Genomic DNA, 12,990 nt, shown 5'->3' with positions numbered 1-12,990 from the left:
AAGAGAAACCAACGAAGTCAGACTTCATGGAGACTTACAAAGTTTTGTTGGTATTGATCCTACCATACTCAAGTTAAGACCTCTTGAAATCCATATTGAAGTCCACACAGCTAGTACAAAAATTTCCCAGACTTAAAATATGTTTCTCTTAGTGTAGAGAGGGGGAAGCAGCTCTGCAGCAATTGGGACGATCCCATCAGAAAACCCTAAACACTGTAAATAAAGGATATGCATAGAAATTGAAATAAGAGAGGCAGCACTTTTCAGAGGGTGTTTATTCTAAGTGGCATTTCTGTGCTACTGCCTTAAAGCAAACTACTCAGAAAGAGTTACACCTTCTTCAGCCACGTGCTACTTCTGATCCTAGGACTTGGAGATAGATTTTTTTGGCCGTTGGAGCACTTTTCCTGCAAGAGTAATAAGACATGAACATCAACCAGGAATGAAGTTGTTCAGGGAGCATCTAACTTCAAGTTCTTCACTTGCTCTGCCTTGGCCCCAATAAAATCACCATATATATTTCCTTGGGTTTGCTCTGGCTCCTCAGCAGATACTGGTGCTTCACACACCACATGTGAAGCTGCTGCCAAGACTGCCCTTTTCCTCTTTAATTGTTAAGGCATTTTTTTAAACACAAATACCATTTTTAATGGTGTTGCCACACTTTTGAGAGACTAGTGCAGCTATTTACAGGACAGTAAAGGCCTAGGCTACTTGTTCTCAAGATTTTACATGGGGTAAAAGGAGTCTAGAATCTGTCCTGTGATTACCCAGCAACTTTACCCAGCAACTTCTTGGAAACAAACAAGTAGCCAAGTAACCCTTGGGATGCCCTCTGGACAGGGATTTTGCCCAGTTTCAAGTGAAAACTGCTACAAGTTCATCATCTTGACTCACCTGTGAAAGTTTTCAACATCCTCCACAGTCTCAGGCAAAACTCTTCCTTTAGTTTCAGGCAGAAGCAGCACTAATCCACCCGCAATCAAACCAAGCACAGCTTCAAAACAGAGGCACAAAGAGCTTGTAAGCATTTATCAGCTTGCTATGCCAGACTGAATGGACTTGTCACTGGCATTTTATTTTGTCCTGTATACAAGATGTGCACCTCAAGTCTCATATGCAAAACTGTCACACTGGTGCAAAAATGGAGGATGTGGCTGCCCTGTGGAGACAGCACCAAGCCAAGTCCTCTTGTGAGTTGTGCATGAACTAGGACACCTCAAACTGGACAGATCCTTCCTTTGTAGAGGAAAGAACTCTTTTTTTTTTTTTTTGCTAGAGCATGACAGGAAACACATTCCATCTTTATGCCATTCAAATAAGATTAGAAAATGTACACACAATGTATTATCTTCTAAGCAACACAATCAAATTCTCCTCTTATAATGTGCTGACCTAAAGATTCATAAAAGTGTTGCAGGCCCTGACCTGAGAGTTCAGGTCACTAGTCTGTAAAACTTATCTTGCATTTATTCACCAGCCACTTTCCGAGTAGCTGGAGAAGAGCCAGTTAACAAAGTGTCAGAAAAGCTGAAGCATAACAGCCATACTTGTACTCCATTAAACAGGGAATTACATTAAATTCTAGGGTTTGACTGCTGGACAAAGACAGTATAACTCACAGTAGAGCAGTAAATCAGCTTTAAATCCATCAAATATTAAGCTCATCAAAATTTTTATGAGTTCTTTGCCATCTGTCAAACACATATTTGACTCAAACTTCCTTTAAAATGCAAGGAGAAATCATAGGGGCAAGGGAGGCATGATGCATAAACAAGTTCCAGCTTGTCAGAAACTGAAGGCTAAGGTCTTGTAGAGAGCAGGAGGCTTCTGCTGAACTTAAAGCAGCTGTGTTGGTGGCTTTTCCCTCCCTTTGGAACTTGGGTCCCCCCCTGCACCCTGGAAGGGGCCGGCAAGGAGGGAAGGTGGCACTTACTGAAGACAACCAGTGGCAGGTCGTGCCAGATCTCCACCAGTCTGTAGACAATGAATGGCACGATGACTCCACCAATATCACACAGAGAGGAGCAAACCATCACCCCGAGGTTCCTGGTTTGGCAGCAGAGGGATTATGTTAGTGTCAGAGTACTGCAGTTGGAAAGGGATGGATCACAACTCCCACCCTCACACAGGACAGATCCAGGCACTGTATGGAACTTCAGATCCCTCACCCACCCTGGTTCTCCCAAAGTTTCCCTTTAGTTTAGTTAGTTATGTGAGTTTCCCCTTGTCTAAAAGTACATTTCTTTTCTTTATTAAGCTACCTTTTTAAGCATTTTAATTGTGCTTCCCCTACTTTATGTTCAATAGTACCTGTGCAGTTCTGACACATTTGAGGATAACTTAATTTAGCATAAAACATAACATACACATCAGCCTCAACTATTTGTTTCCAGGCCAAACACCAGCCGGGGAGAGGATGCACCTACCTGATGTAAGTTGGATACAGTTCTGTGTTTACAAAGCAAACCATTTCAAAAGCCATTGTAATTCCCATTCTCCCAATGCAAGCAGTAATCACTTTTAACCAATGTAGATCTGCAGAAAAATACATTCAACACATTTAAAAGCATCCCAGTGATTTAGCAGGTGTCAATTGACACAACAGTGTTATTCTGTGGAGCCTCTGATCCATGCCAGTTGATGTTTTTAAGGGATGTTTGTTTTTTTTTGTTTCACCCGTGTGAGTGAGGGAACGGGAACAGTGAGGACTCATGAGCAGTGGCAAAGGGACCCTCCCAAAGCAGCATGGAGGTGCCAGAGGACAGGGTGGGGAGCCCCCACGGGGTTTCATTCAGGTGACTCACCCTCTGGGATGAGGGCTGTGGCAAGGCAGGCGGCCCCAGCCACCAGGTTGGACACGGCCCAGGGGTAGCGCCGCCCAACACGGTCAATTGTGACTATGATGATGAAGGCAGCTGGGAACTCTACGAGAGCAGAGTAGAGGAAATCCAGGTACATATTCTCAGCAGCCATTCCCATGTGCATGATGAGCCCCTGGTAGAGGATGGAGCTTGTGAACCTGGGCAGAGAAGACCATCCTGGATTTGTTAGATAGCAAGAGAGCAGACATCCCTGTCCTGATGGAGTGGTCAATCCCAGAGCTCCAAAACTAGCTGTCTAGTGCTATATTCTTACCAGTTGTACATCAAAATGAGCGTGTTCTTTCTTATCTGTGGTGTCCTGAAAAGGTCCATCAGTGAGGGATTCTGCTTTCCACAATCATCCTCTTCAAATTTGATATCCTATGGAAGAGCCAGTACATAGCACGTTATATTTCTCTGGGAGGAACTGATGCAAGGTACTGTCATGATGCTTACTTGCACGTACAAGCAAACCCTGAGCTCACCTTAAAATGGGAAGGCATCTTTTTGTGATTTGTTTTAGCCATATTTCTGACAATTTTCATGGCTTTGTCATTTTTTCCTTGAGATATCAGCCACCTGGGAGACTCTGGGAGGCACCTACAATGCGAGTGGATGCCATTATACAACAAAACATAAAGCCTACCTATTCTCCCATGATTGAAGACTTTGGAGGGATTAAATAGAGGTCAATGGATTTTTTTTTTTTTTTTTTTTTTTTTTTTTTTTTTTTTTTGGTTAGGTGAGGTTTGTGTACTACTTCCCACTACCCCAGCCAGGAAAAGGAGTACATCCCATGGCTGAGACTGGAAGAGGAACAGTTGAGGTAGTGGCTTTAGTAAAAGAGGAGTTTACTAAAGATAAATAATAAGGGAGGAGCTTGGAGTGAGAGTAGTGCTGTCACCTTATCCAGCCCATTAACCACAAACCAGTTCCTCTTAGGGAGCCATTTTTCACTTCTGCCAATACAGAATAAAAACTACTAATTAAGTTAGAACTGGCTTACCAATTACAAAATATGGCAGAAGGAAGGCAACAAATTTCTTTCTACTCTTCCTAACTTTCTGACCCACCCAGACAATTTCTCAAATCCAAAGCACTCAATCCAAAAATTATTGATTAAAAAGAGAGGAGAGAAATGAAAATTAAGGAGGACCCAAGTGTTTGTTTTTTTTCAGTTGGACCACAAAAACTGCACCTTCTCTGCCTTGAAGGAACATCCTAACAGCCTGGTACAGTTATGTTAGACAATCTGTGAATAGCCATATTTTCAGACCAAGGCAACTGTTTTCTTTTATTAATTGCTTAAAGAAAGTAGTAAATTATACTAGTCCAACTTTCCCCCAGTGGTCTCTTTCTTAAACACAAGGTCAGGTGAGGTGCACAGGCTAGGATTCAACAAGATCTCAGTTGCTCAGAGTCCTGTTTCCCTCTCCCTTTTGCTGGGAGCCCCTCTTTGCACCGAGAGGTGTGTGTGGCAGGAAGGAGCGCCCAGCCTCCCTCAGCACCAGCATCAGCAGGAGAAGCAGGGAAGCAGGAGGAGCCGGGATTTTGGGAGTTGGGCAGAGGTACCCCGAAGGGCACTCACCAGTAGTAGAGCAGGAGGAAGCAGGTGGGCAGGGTGACGGTGAGCTGCAGCCACCGCCAGTGTGGGAGGGCGTAGGCGATGCCATCGAAGAGCAGGAGCCCGACGGAGAAGGCGGCCTGGTAGAGGATCCCCACCGTCCTGCGGTACTGCGGGCCCACCACCTCCGTCACTGCGGGCAGGCACAGCGACGCGTCAGCGCCATGCTGCCCCACACGGCAGGAACCACGCGGGGCACGCCGCAGGCCCAGTGCTGTGGTAACTCCTTGGAGAAACCTTGGTAATCACAGGCTTCCCGGCATAATGCCTCCCAACAAAACCCCCTGCTGCACTTTTCTGGCACCCAGACTCCAGCAGAGAGGAGAACACTGCTGCTGGCCGAGCACTGGCCTAAGGCATCCGGCAGTGTCTTCTGCTGCCGAGATCCCAGAGAAAATCAGGCATTTGTCACAGTGCACAGATGGGTTTTGTTGAGACATCCAATGCCAACCTACGTAATGTCTCCAACCCAACAACAAAGCTGAATATTTTGTTCCCAAATAACAGGCTTTCAGCCTGCTTCTCACTCCAAGTAATAAGGAAGGCCTGTATCACAGGATGGCTCTGAGCTCCCAGGCCAGGGTGGGATCACTGTTCCTCTGCACTTTGCAACTCCACAGCACAGAGCCACACCTCTGTGGGTCTCTGTGTCTTGTGGATTCAGAGTTAAAAGTAACTATTCCAGCAGGCCGGCACAAGCCCAGTCAACATTTTGCATCCAGTTGTGTGACTTCAAGAAAGCAAACTCATTAGAAAAAGAGCAGTAAGGAACTATTTGGCAGCCAAATGAGCTGCTGAGTTTTGGAGCCACAGATTAGCTAATGCTGCTCAGCTGAAGATGCACAAAGACATCTCCTCAGGCTCAGCAGCACTGAGCCAGAAGCAGATGAAGGGTATGCAAGCAGGATAACAAAGTTATTCTGTATCCTTCCCTGGACATTCAGTATTGGCCACCCTCAGGGAGAAGATACAAATTTTAGGGAGCTTTGGGCCTGGTTTAGGATCTTTTCCATAAGACAGTTTCTAGAGATTCCAGGAGTAACAAGATGTAACAGAGAGAAAATATCAGAATGGGGCAAATAATTGTCCTGAAAAGGACTTCACACTCTAAAATAGCTTTAAGTTCCCCAGAAGAGAAGATGTATATTTTATTTGTGCCAGGAAAAGATTTAAAATGCCAAGCAAGCATCCAGAAATGCACAGGAAGGAATAATCATGTCTTAGCAGAAAGACAGTCTAGATGGTGGGATAGGTGCTTTTTATATCAGACATCTGGATAACTGAATTAGCAAAATTCCCACACTGAAAGATTTCATGGAAGTTTAGGGCACTGACTTTTACATTTTTACCAGTATCACAATGAACGGCGTATCTCTTAGAGATATTTTGTAGAGCCACCTGTCACCCTAACCCAGCTAATGTTCTGTTGGTCAGCTTTTAAAACAGCAGCAGTTTATCTGCTGCTTCAGTGACTGCTTGCAGTTGGGTATTTTGGACAAGAGCCTGAACTCCACTCCTGAAAAATCCCAGAGAAGTCCCAGGCAGCTCTACCCTGAAGCAGAAGGAGGTCCTGAGGTGGTCCCAGACCCAGCCTGGCTGCCCAGCTGTGCCTCACCAGCAGACACAGCTGGTGCAGGACGCTGGGGAGAGAGGAGCCCACACGGGCTGGCTCCTCCATGGCTTGGCCTCTGCTCAGCTGAGTGCATACACACAGGTACACAAACACCTCGTGTTCTTATCAGCAAGTACGTGCTGTTCTTCAGTTATTTTTATGTTCCCTGTTTCCCTCTTTGTGTCATAAAAATGTCTCAAGTTTTCCCCACCCTTTGCCTGCTTCATTAATGGCCTCCTGTATCCCCATCCTGTCTGCACCCAGGGCAGAGGGTCTGTGCCTGCCTGGTCACCTTCCCTAGCCAGAGCCTGATGGAAGGAACAGGAGCCATGGGGCCCAGACAGATCTGCAAAGGTGAGCTGCATCACAGGGGAAAGCCTATCTGGGGTTAGGAGCCCTAATACACCACCACTTGCTTGAGCTTTGAAGGCTACTGTTGGTTCTCCCTAATGACAGTGCTTGAAAACATTCTGGGGAGTCAAAGAGGGAGAAAACACCTTAATAAAATACCATAGGGGCATTTTTAAAATGGCTTATTTTTGGAGTTGAGTTTTGTTCCTTCATCATCTGCAGCTAGTCTAGCATAGAAGCTAGACCTTCTCCTGGGAGCAGGTCCTGCACTCACCCAGGATGTAGCCTGCAGTCCAGCAGCCCTTGCTGACCAGCCCTTGCAAGAACCGGATGATGACTATCCACAGGTAGCTGGGCACGAAGACCAGAAGGAGTCCACACACAATATTGGCAACAATTGTTGTTAAAAGGCAAAATTTACGGCCAAACCTGGGTTGGAAAATGATAGGCATGAAGCAAACCACTAGTCATGGAAGTATTTTAAACTAGTAAGAGCTTTATGTATCTTTAAGGGGGGAAAAAATCCAATTTTGCTATGCAATATAGAAACATGCTTTTTTTCCTTGCCCATTATTGACTTATCTGCTTTTCTATGCCATGAAAAGCTACTGTGCCAGTTGCTCAGCAATTCCACAAAAACTTTAAGGAAAAAAAAATAGTCCCATGTTTACATATATTACATTGGGACTGAAAAATAAGTAAGGGTCAATGTTATGATTCTGATAGTTCCACATGCACCAGATTTATAAGGGATTTATTCACCACAACCTTCACCTTTAAAACAGTAGTAATGAGTGGATCTACTTGTGAGTGGGCATTTCTCAGCTGGAGCAACTCAGAGCCTACTGTGCTAACAGTCCTGAGCAGAAGGGGAGCAAGGGGGAAAACAGGCCTTGACATTTGTTTCTTTTTAACCCCAGATGCCTGGGCCAGGGAGTCTGACTCTGCTGGCTCTGAATGGGGAGCTAGAGGGACTATCTGCTTTTTTCTGAGTGACTGCTACTGCACACATCTGGCAGTGTGTGACAACTCTTTCTAAGCTTCTCCAAGCTGCAGCCACGCAGAGTGTGACAGGTTAAGTGGGAGATCCAAACCATGCATTTCCTGGCTTTGGTTAACATCTGAGGGCTCTTATATGGCACAGTACAAAGTTTGGGGTGTACAATTCTAAAATAGAATGGGCTCTGCAGGGCTGTCTGAGCAGATCTGTGCTAACCACCAGACACAACCTGAAAGGCAGGGTACTGGCTCATGCTGCCACTGAAGGTCCAGGGGGATGACCCTATTTTCAGAAGAGCAGAGATGATATCACTTGCACAATCTTTATCTAGGTTTGGCTGCTGAACATTGATAAGGGAGGTCAGAGGGTTTTGCTGTCAGCCCGCACATACCTGTCTGCAATGTAGCCAATGTTTAAGGAGCCAATAAAAAACCCAGCATTCACAGAAGACTGAAAGAGATCCAACTTCCAGGAGTCCTCACACACCAGGTCAAACTAAAGGAGCAACCACAGTCAGAGACAAAATAATGAAATGAGGAGCTGGCTCACATCCAAAAATCTCCTTCACTTCAGTTAAAGATTTAAACTTGTTTAAATGGGTCATGTTTCTGGGTCAATGCCTGTTTTGCCAGCACACAGAAATCCTACTAACTTAACTAATTGTCCGACATTAAAAACTGGAAAAAGCCCTTGAGCAGTTTACTGGCATGTCCCATTCATGTCTCATCTCTCTTTTCTGGAAAGAGCATAAGTGAATTATTACCTGTCAAAACTGGCACCCGAACCTGTGTTGGCCCTTACTGATCAAATCAGCATGGATCTGACAATCACCCTGAGTTTTTCAAACAGGTTTTTTTTGTGGCTGATGGCGAGCATTTCTAAGCAGTTCTTGTTGCCTCATACCCTGGCATGGAAGGGTACTGCCCACTAAGTGTGATGCCTTTACTAGAAGCATCTTAGATGCCTTCAGCAGCCTGCCTTGTCCCAGGTCCCAGGGAGCACTGGCCTTCTGGAGGAGGGTGGAAGTACCTGCATCTGCCCTGAGGCCACAGCATTTTCTCTCTGCTCTGGTCTTTAGCTCAACTACATTGTTGTATGTGTCTGGAGAGCAGACATTTTTTTATCCAGGGCCAAGCTTTATAGCACATGGATACCCACATATATTTGCCATCTAGTCTTGTCCTACCTTACTGATAGAAATACATAAAAGCTACTATAGAAAAAGTTTTTGCAAAGACTTCTCCTAATATAACTGAGAATCCCTTCCCTTCCTCCTGGTAGCTGGGTTTAATTGAATCTATGTATCCATAATTAATACAAAACCAAATATTTCTTCTGATGCTCTTATGGGACTTCCCATGAGGACCTTCTTCCATGTGCAAACTTTTGCTTTGAAATAACACAATTTACACTGCACTATCCTTTCCTTTTCTTAGTTGTCAGAGCAGGGGACAACATATCAGAGCCTGACAAGTTTCACAGAAACAGTGACAACAAGGAGCTTGTTGACAAAATGTGGAGTTATGTGACACATCTGGTTACCCCATGAAGGAAGCAGCCCGTGGGCCTGGCCTTGCACCCCTTCAGCAGGAAAGGGCAGACAGCTGATGTGAGAGCATGACTGCATAAACTCACACCAACTGCAAGTGCTCAGCTTCCCACAGCCTCAGGAGATGATGGTGGGGGCATCTGACCCCAGGATCTGCTGGAGCATTTTCCTGTGAGATGTGCTGCTGAGCTGCTGCTGCTGCATAGAACGCCTGGCTCAACCTGCATTTGAGGTGCCTCACTTCCTCCCTTTCATATCTCACAGCCCATAACTTGCTGAAAAGAAGTACACTTAGAGTGCAGCCCCTTATATCCAGGATCAATCTCTTACAAAACTATGAATACCGAAGTCGCTGGAGCACAGATTTTAACTGCTCCTGTGTTAGACATATGGGGCAAAGAATCCTGACTGCCTCTAAATATTTGGTGGAGCTTTCTATGATGAGATCAAGCTTGTCATCCCAGTTACTGGTTTATTCTTAAAGCACCTGAACTGCTGAAGTACAGCAAGTAGCTAAAGTACTACTTTCAGTTTATTCACACTCCTTCTGAGAACACAGTTTCTACAGTTTATTCCTGACTTAAGCTGTTTAATTGTGGGAAGCAATACCTTTCCTCACACTGACTGCAATTCATTTTTATTTAAAACCAACTTTAAAAGACATTATTCATTAAAAAAAAGAAAGAAGAAAAAAGGAAGGGGGTGGGGGGAAGAAATCAAAACCACTGCATTGGCCAGTTTTGTTTGGAGCACTGCTAGCTGCACTGTTTACACACCTTCACCAATTGGACCTCTCATGTGACAGGAATTTCATTCAGAACTGGACTTTATCTACCTGGGGATTTATTTGCTGAAATATGCTGTGCTCCCCAGCTGGAGATATAAGCCTCCTGAGCAGCCAAGGCAGGACTTCACAGCAAGGACAGAGGGACTATGACTTGTAAACCCCCAAGCGCAAGTTCACAGTGAGAGCCAATCCCTCCTCCAGGTAAGCAGGGGATATTTTAACAGAGCCAAGGCTCCACCAACCCTCTCCCCCAGCCCTCACCTGGTCTTTAACAGAGGGGACAGGACAAAGGGGGTTGTTTTTACCTCTGTCACGATAGAGCTCCCTGGGGAGTCGTAGACCCAGCCATCCCGGCAGGGCCCGAGGGGGACAGTGTCCCCAGTGCCCCCCAGGCTGCCGAGGGGGTCGGTGCAGCTGATGCCTGTTGTGTTCCAGTCCACCTCGTACCTCCTGCAGCGGCTGCTGAAGCTGGCCCCGTGGCCATCCCACTGGGGAACTGTGTGATTGAGCTGCTCCTCCAGGCTCCAGCCACAGCGCTGGCTCAGCTCAGCCACCCCGGGGCTGGAGCAGCGGTGCTCGGGGGTGAACCCAAAGAAGACGACCCCCACGTACACTGGGGTGAAGGAGGCAGATAACAAACATAGGACAAAAAAGGTTTGCTTCTGGAACCTGTCAAATTCGCCAACATGCTCTAAAATGTCATCTAGGGTTGGCATTTTGGCACCCAGACCACCTCAAAAACCTCAACTAGGTCCTCTCTGCAGCCCTGATATATTTAGTTGGCAACAAAGCTACTTAAGTTACAAAGATATTTGACCAAAAGTCAAGACTAACTCTATAAATTATTAAACTACATGTTGCAAGCTCTATTTTTTAGGTTTCATTTGAAATCAGACCTTAATTCACCCAAGGCGAATTTCCCTTTAACCCCTAATCAGAGCACTTATGCATTCCTGTTCTCTGGAACAGCCCCTATGGGTCACAGCCCTTCAGGTTTTTTGGGGGGTTTTGGGGTTACTTTTTTAATTAGCCAAGTCAGTTCATCAAAAATAAGCATTTTTAAACAGCAAACATAAGTGGAAAATTTTACCAACACACAAGCAACACATGGGTTTAGTGCAGAATGGCTGGGCACCACATGAGCAAAGCTTCATAACCAGGATCTGTAAAAAATAGGTGGGCACACTCTGAAAAAGGAATGTCTACACATTGAGCCATAGAGCAATAAAGGAATAGCTTTCCTGAAAACTCCTCTCACATGTGTCTCACCCTTCACCCTCTTCCATTCCCAAGGAAAACCTCTCCCCATCAGGGAACACACTTTCACCTGACCGTATTTTTGCAGTGATCCAAAAGAGAAAAAGCATTCATTACAGAATTATGCATTGGGAATAGCTGTGGAAAGCCATACTATACAGTGTCTATGGACAAAACAGCTATTTTTTTTTCTTTATCACAGCAGACCTATAGGACTTCAGGTGGGCTTCATTGCAGGCACCTCAAATAAATGCAGTTGTATTAAGCTCCAGTGGTACATTGTCCTGCCTATGGATAGACACCAGCTACTCCCATATCTTTTGCTGACAACAGCAGCATTCCATCAGAAAGAAAAGCCTAAGTGGAGGTAACATTTAAAAGACGTTTTAATAAATGAAAAATTGTCTGGAAAGCAATTGGAATAGCTTAGGCAACAAAGAAAAAAAATTAAAGACACAATACACTCTGAAAAAAATAAACCAGCTTAGAAGGCCATTCTGGCCCAGGCATTGAAACAGAACTTCGTCTCACTGCTCATCAACTACAGACCAAGACTGGCCTGAGCAGTTGTGAAAGCTGCTCTGCAAACCAACACTTCAAGATCATTCCCTACATCACACAGATGTGCTTTCTCCTCTCCTGCTTCATCCTCTTCTCTGTCAGGAACATCTACACCAAGTTAACAAGAACTCCTGAGCTGTGTCACCCTCAGCCAAGCACAGCACCACCCCACTCCAGACCTTTGCCTCCCCGGCTGCAGGAGCTCCATGTGGAACTGGGGAGGGGAACAGGGACTCAAACATGCACAGCAGTCACCACGCTCAGAGCCAGCCCCTGCAACCTTCCTCAGCAAGGGGAAGTGTGCACTCAGCTGGAGCCAAGGGAACTGAAGTCAAAGCCTGCCTGGGATGTGGATGAAGCTAAGGCATTAGGCTGCATCTTAAAAACACACCCCAAACCCCCTCATATCACTTCTTTTCCAACAGTTTTATTTAAAGTCGGTAATGGTGTGGAAAAGTTTCCCTTGAACTACAGAAGTTTGATCCAGACTGGGCCAGTTTTCCCCATTTCCCACCATTCTCTCTGGAGCCAGCCCAGAGGGGGCTGTGTGGACCCTGCCAGGCAGGGGCTTTCTTTGGGACGTTTCCCAAGGAGTCATGCTGCTGACTAGCAAAGCTTCTGCTCCTGGCCCAGCCATTTGTACGGACTCATCTGGGCCCTGCTATTCTCATAACCCTTCTCTCCACGTAGTTGAGTATTCTTGTGGGAAAAATCATCTGGTGGAGCTGGTAATGCTTCCAGCTCTCTGAAAGGTAAGATCCAGCCAGGCTACCTACAAATGCCTGGGTAAAAAGTGGGCAATAATTCCAAGACCAGGCACTGAAGTCACTCACTGTCATATACAAATTATAACATTGTTTTTGCTCAGACAAGCACTCCTAGACAGAGCAGCTCTGTTCTAAGCCTTGCTAGGCACAGCCCAAACAGACCGTGTGATTTTACACAGGAGAAATCATTTCATGCAGTTGGTTCATGGATCAAACTCCCAAATGCCAGCCTTGATGACCTAGGCAAGGGAAGCAGCACCCTCTGACATGCATTGAGAGAACTGTTGTAATGATAACAGATGGAATTAAAAATACATCATCAAGCCTCTCACTTCACCAAGCTCTCCTAATTATAAATATGAAAATTCTGATTTAAATTTGAGAAGATGCTTAAGCCAAACTGACTCACAGCTACACTTGTAGCAATACAAGAGGAACACCCAAGCCTGATTAAAGAAAGAACACACCCACCAGGGCCTGTCTGTATATTCTCATCCTTGTCATCAAACACTGGTTCTCATTTTGAGTGACATGATTGAGGTATTAGCCATCACAGCAGGAAAGGGCCTCACCAGGCTGGTGAGCAGCATACAGAATAGTGCAAGAAAGATTCCAGAC

The 12,990-nt window shown here is 45.5% G+C and overlaps 1 protein-coding gene across 1 annotated transcript; it reads right to left on the bottom strand.

Moving 5' to 3' along the window:
• Window positions 1–340: 340 nt before the first annotated feature.
• Window positions 341–10,503, bottom strand: LOC131081127 (solute carrier family 22 member 2-like). Its single transcript, XM_058020002.1, has 11 exons — window positions 10,093–10,503; window positions 7,843–7,946; window positions 6,726–6,880; window positions 4,453–4,621; window positions 3,350–3,464; window positions 3,139–3,245; window positions 2,808–3,022; window positions 2,430–2,538; window positions 1,937–2,049; window positions 898–997; window positions 341–407 (listed from the first exon to the last, which is right to left on the bottom strand). Exons 1-11 carry the CDS (start codon window positions 10,501–10,503, stop codon window positions 341–343), a joined length of 1,665 nt encoding a protein of 554 aa, XP_057875985.1.
• Between the last annotated feature and the right edge of the window lie 2,487 nt (window positions 10,504–12,990).

This window comes from Melospiza georgiana, chromosome 3 (genome assembly GCF_028018845.1).
Source record: "Melospiza georgiana isolate bMelGeo1 chromosome 3, bMelGeo1.pri, whole genome shotgun sequence".
Taxonomy (NCBI): domain Eukaryota; kingdom Metazoa; phylum Chordata; class Aves; order Passeriformes; family Passerellidae; genus Melospiza; species Melospiza georgiana.
This window is presented reverse-complemented; position numbering and strand designations above follow the sequence as displayed.